The sequence below is a fragment of the Salvelinus fontinalis genome, chromosome 24 (genome assembly GCF_029448725.1).
Source record: "Salvelinus fontinalis isolate EN_2023a chromosome 24, ASM2944872v1, whole genome shotgun sequence".
NCBI lineage: Eukaryota > Metazoa > Chordata > Actinopteri > Salmoniformes > Salmonidae > Salvelinus > Salvelinus fontinalis.
This window is the reverse complement of record NC_074688.1, coordinates 31,678,681-31,684,680: the sequence shown is the minus strand read 5'-3', so window position 1 is coordinate 31,684,680 and position 6,000 is coordinate 31,678,681. Positions and strand designations below refer to the sequence as shown.

Here is a 6,000-nt window from a genome sequence, read left to right as displayed (position 1 = left end):
TCCCCCAGAAACCGATACACTCCTAGAAGAAACACACAGAAGAATGGCAACCTGCATTACCATTCAATTAATACCAATCCCAATACCTTAGCACTGCAGCATCACTTAACAATTCTATATTATTTCCATAAACCCATCCGTCCTCTCTCTCTCTCTCTCTCTCTCTCTCTCTCTCTCTCTCTCTCTCTCTCTCTCTCTCTCTCTCTCTCTCTCTCTCTCGTTCACAGTAATTGTGAGTTTGTAATCGATTGACAACGGGTGTAGTCGATTTGTCAATTGATGTTGCAATCAAAGGTAATGACCTAAACACAGCTATTGTCGTATGGAGGTAATTTACACGAGGGTAGTATTACATTATGTATGGTAACGGCACAAACTTTCCATGGTTCTGAATTCAGTTGTTCCAGTTGCTGTCGCTAGGAGCTGTCCGCAGTGCTGAAACGACGGTGGTGCGCTGACTTGAAGAAAGAGAACGGCATACCCAACGATCTATCTATCGATTTAGCGAACGTTGAAATTGAACAGTCTCTGTCTATCAGCTGATAACGACTTGAGAACATAGCTCTCAGTGGAGCGCCCGTGCTGCGCAGTGTGCGATCCCGAGGTCTCACAGCAAGTGGCTTTTGCGGTGCGCGAGCAGTCTCTATTTCATTTGAAGGAAAAGTGTTGATCCCAAGGACATTCCTTTCTATTAGCAGAGGACCACTACTGAAAGCAAGCATGAGCGCCGCACGAGATTACATAGTCGTTCTGATGGTTCTCTTTGCAATGATGACTGACATAGGCGCTAAAGGTAAGATTCTCAATAATATAACGGAAGGCTATTTGGTCGCTTATGCACATGTGTATTGCAATGCAATTCTGTTCCCGACCCGCCGGTGTTATGGTGCCACTGTACCCAATTATGTGTGAGCCTTTTTGTTGGTAGGTTATCTGGGAAACTAAAGATGAAGATGTGTTTGTGGGAGGTCGGTCGGCTAGCAGTCGTGTTTCCACCTTTAATGAGGTTTAAATGGTCCCCTCCACCGTTATGGCAATTATTCTAAAATAATTAATGTGGAGGAGAGGATATAACGTATACATATCGTTCTATTAAAGGCAGATGTTGTAGCCTATTACTTTCTGTAGTATTAGGATATTTTATAGTGTTGGGCGATACAGTAGCCTAGTTGTTGCCTGCAATAAAGAATTCACAACAAGCCATACTAATTGCAATCGGCTATAAGGTTAGTTAAACACATTAATTTAATTTAAAAAAGTTATACATTGACTAGTGATTGTAATTTAGCAAATTCCAAATCCAAACTTTACATAATTGTAAGTATTGTAATAACTGTTAAACAAACTTAGGCTAATAAAGTGTGGTAAATGTATCTTAATTAGTCTCAAAATATCATCCCTTTGAAGTGTATTTTAATCGGTAATTATTATAACCTACATGGATGGAAAATATAATTAATTCTTGCCACACAGTGGGCCAATCATTTTGAATAATTCATGAATAATGTGTCAACTTCTATCTCATGTTTTTAAAAATCTGTTCAAAGGAGATCTAATCATGAAAGAAGATGTATTAGTTTTAAACCTTGGAATGACATGCTCTGACGTGCATTGGTTTTACAGCTGGCTGCACTATACATGCTTTTGATTTGACGACATTCATTTATTAAAGTACTATCTTATCTTATTGACAATCCTGCTGCGCACTGTACGGGTAGGGGGGTTGGGATAGTTAAAGAGGAATAAATAAACCTATGAAGACAACCAGACAACATTTTCTCGGCCTGCATCTGATCATTCTACCCACATAAATATTTATTAAAAGGTTTGGTCTTGACTTGCACCCATGGTGTACTTCACATGAGTCTCACATAAACATGCATGTCACACAACGCCCATCATGGCGGACCCATCAGACGTTTTTGTCCAATCTGCTGAATTTGTTTTATTCTGATTTGTTCCCATATTTTAGTGACCCTGTGCAAACTATTACATTTCCGTTCATGTCATATCAGAAATGATTGAAATTCAAATTAAAGAATTGTAAAATCCTCATTGAAAATAAATACTGTAGAATATTAAAAAAATTGGTCATTCAATTGAATTGACTTTTGAGGAGATGTTTGATAGAATAGAACAGGAAATTAGCAAAGGAAAACAACGGAGGGTATCTATGTTGTGGGATGAGATGTCAGACTTTGGAACAATCATGCACATACGGTATTTACCTGATAAAGTAATACATCAACCAATTATAACCCCAATTTACACAGATTTTTAGATCCAAGTGTTTTACTAATAGGTATTCGATATTCCATAAAACTAATAGCTATTACGGCTTCTTCATGCCTGCGGCTGGGAAAACCTGGCTCCAGAGAGAATGTTGCATCATATTCTGCATTGATCCCAAGTCATCAGCCTGACCTTATGATCTCAGAGGTCCGTGGGCTTCCCTGTCCTTATCAGTCACCTTCTATTGAACCTCTGAAGCTGCACTTTACTGCAGAACAGAAGCACCTGTAAAAGCACTCTAGCTAATGTGAGGCTCCATCAGTCCAGATTGAGCACTGAGCGAGAGGGTCAGTGAGCTAAAAGCAGGAGCCCATATTAAATTGATAGCATTGTGCTGTGCTAAAAATGGGTGACAAATTGATGAGGAATGGGTGAGTATAGGTTCCCTTGGGTGAGTATAGGTAAATATAGGTTGACTTTAGGTTGGTCAGTAATCCTCCATCTTTTTTGTTGTTGTGTCAATGTCAATGAGTGTACAAAACATTAAGAACACCTGCACTTTCCATGACATAGACTGACCAGGTAAATCTAGGTGAAAGCTATGATCCCTTATTGATGTCACCAGTTAAATCCAGTTCCATCAGTGGCGATGAAGGGGAGGATTTGTAAGCCTCGAGACAATTGAGACATGGATTGTGTATGTGTGCCATTCAGAGGGTAAATGGGCAAGACAAAATATTTAAGTGCCTTTGAACGGGGAATGGTACTAGGTGCCAGGCGCACCGGTTTGTGTTTGTCAAGAACGGCAACGCTGCTGGGTTTTTCACGCTCAACAGTTTCCCGTGTGTATCAAGAAGGGTCCACCACCCAAAGGACATCCAGCCAACTTGACATAACTGTGGGAAGCATTGGAGTCAACATGGTCCAGCATCCATGTGGAATGCTTTCGAAACCTTGTAGAGACCATGCTCCGACGAATTAAGGCTGTTCTGAGGGCAAAAGGGGGTGCAACTTAATATTAGGAAGGTGTTCCTAATGTTTTGTACACTGTGTGTGTATACAATCTGTCCATAGATATAATTTATCTCATAGGCTGCATTAATTGAGGGCGGGATGCATAAGCCTGTGTAGTTGTGTGTCATGGGCTCTAATGTCAACATGCTGTTTCAAAGTACATTGTGTGTTTCTACTGGTTTTATGTTGTGTTTTTGAGAATCATAAGGGAGGTGGCCGTTTGTGTCTGTTCACAGCGAGAATGCATACCCCCTACTGCTCCTCTCTGATAATAATGAAAATTACAATACAATCTCAGAGCTATCATTGACACTGCAGAGTGCTGTGTCTGTATTGGCCGTTAGGGGGCGCATGAGGCCATTGATGCTGCCGCTTTTGAGCATCCCCTCTTGGTAATGGTTCTCGGGGTGGACTGTAATCATAATGGGGACAGGAGAGAATCAGTTCCCTCTCCCAGGAACATCCTATTCCTCTCTGCCCCTTATAATGTCCGTGAGAGACGTCTCCCTGTGCTCGGACACCTCCCACAACTCTCTGGCACCACCATGACGTATGAGTGGGGGGACAGTGGACTGGAAAGGGGAGTTTTGATCATGTCTGAGTTTTGGGGTCACGCTCCGTGTTTATTTTCTCTAGATTGAGGCCCTGATTTAAAAACAATGCCTGGCACTGAACTGGAGGGATGGAGGGCTGGGGGTCTGGAGGACTGGGGGTCTGGAGGACTGGATGTCTGGAGGGCTGGGGGTCTGGAGGACTGGGGGTCTGGAGGGCTGGGGGTCTGGAGGACTGGGGGTCTGGAGGGCTGGGGGTCTGGAGGACTGAATGTCTGGAGGGCTGGGGGTCTGGAGGACTGGGGGTCTGGAGGGCTGGGGGTCTGGAGGACTGGGGGTCTGGAGGGCTGGGGGTCTTGAGGACTGGATGTCTGGAGGGCTGGGGGTCTGGAGGGCTGGGGGTCTGGAGGACTGGGGGTCTGGAGGGCTGGGGGTCTGGAGGACTGGATGTCTGGAGGGCTGGGGGTCTGGAGGACTGGGGGTCTGGAGGGCTGGGGGTCTGGAGGACTGGGGGTCTGGAGGGCTGGGGGTCTGGAGGACTGGATGTCTGGAGGGCTGGGGGTCTGGAGGACTGGGGGTCTGGAGGGCTGGGGGTCTGGAGGACTGGGGGTCTGGAGGGCTGGGGGTCTGGAGGACTGGATGTCTGGAGGGCTGGGGGTCTGGAGGACTGGGGGTCTGGAGGGCTGGGGGTCTGGAGGACTGGGGGTCTGGAGGGCTGGGGGTCTTGAGGACTGGATGTCTGGAGGGCTGGGGGTCTGGAGGGCTGGGGGTCTGGAGGACTGGGGGTCTGGAGGGCTGGGGGTCTGGAGGACTGGATGTCTGGAGGGCTGGGGGTCTGGAGGACTGGGGGTCTGGAGGGCTGGGGGTCTGGAGGACTGGGGGTCTGGAGGGCTGGGGGTCTGGAGGACTGGATGTCTGGAGGGCTGGGGGTCTGGAGGACTTGAGGGCTGGAGGGCTGGGGGTCTGGAGGGCTGGGGGTCTGGAGGACTGGAGGGCTGGAGGGCTGGGGGTCTGGAGTACTTGAGGGCTGGAGGGCTGGGGGTCTGGAGGGCTGGGGGTCTGGAGGACTGGGGGTTTGGAGGACTTGAGGGCTGGAGGGCTCGTGGTCTGGAGGACTGGGGGTCTGGAGGACTGGATGTCTGGAGGGCTGGGGATCTGTGGGTCTGCAGGGCTGGGGGTCTGGAGGGCTGGGGGTCTGGAGGGCTGGGGGTTTGGAGGACTGGAGGGCTGTGGCTCTGGAGGGCTGGGGGTCTGGAGGTCTGAAGAGCTGGAGGGATGTGGGTGTGGAGGGCTGGAGACCATGGGGACTGAAGTGCTGGAGGGTTGGGGGTCTGGAGGTCTGGAGGGCTGGAGAGTTGGGGGTCTGGAGGAATGGGGGTCTGGAGGGCTGGGGGTCTGGAGGGTTGGAGGGCTGGAGGGCTGGGTGTCTGGGGGACTGAAGGGCTGGAGGGCTGCGGGTCTGTAGGCAACTCCCTGCATTGCCACCTCTGTCATCAACTGACACAGATCTGATGGGAGATCAGCATGGCTATTTGAGATAGAGAGGGAGAGAGAGAGAGAGAGAGAAAGAGAGGGGAGAGAGAGACACAAACGGCTGGTGCAGGAAGACTGGCAACAGCTAGAACAACATCAAACACATGCACACACACATAGATGAGCACCCTTGGAGTACACACACACACATGGAAACACACACGCATGTACATAGAAATCAATCCTCCTGTTTTAACTTATTGAATCGATTAGATTAGAACATAGGAAGTATACATGTAATGTAGTGAATTGAACAAAAGCTCCCGCCTGTAATCCCTGTTCTGTGTGAGCTCAGAGCACAGCTTTAATTTTGCAATGATAAATCACCCCAGACACCCAGAAGTGGGGGGAAGGGTAGGTTTGAGAACGAGCTTGTGTGTATGTGTGTGTAAAAGAAAGAAAATCAGTGTTAGAGATTATACATTTTTCAGATTTGAAGTCATTGTCAATCACTCTGTATTGGAATATCAGAACAAACTACATCAATCTGAAGCCAGGTCTGATGTCCGAGGCTTGGCACAGTGTCCAATTATGAAGCCCTCATTTTTGCTGTCTTTGATGTTTTAGTTTAGCTTCCCATGTCGGAACTCTGAGCTTGACCTGAATATGTCACAATCAGTAATCTCTTCTAATTGTAGTGGTTGTTTTTCTCCATATAACACGCAAACAC

The 6,000-nt window shown here is 47.5% G+C and overlaps 1 protein-coding gene across 2 annotated transcripts in view; it reads left to right on the top strand.

Moving 5' to 3' along the window:
• Nucleotides 1-227: 227 nt before the first annotated feature.
• LOC129822294 (seizure protein 6 homolog) overlaps nucleotides 228-6,000 on the top strand; it is a 166,290-nt gene continuing 160,517 nt past the window's right edge. For both annotated transcript variants that reach the window (XM_055880451.1, XM_055880450.1), the window contains exon 1: nucleotides 228-793. In XM_055880451.1, coding sequence (XP_055736426.1) covers nucleotides 721-793 — 73 coding nt within the window. In that variant the 5' untranslated portion in view covers nucleotides 228-720. The remainder of the gene's footprint in view (nucleotides 794-6,000) is intronic.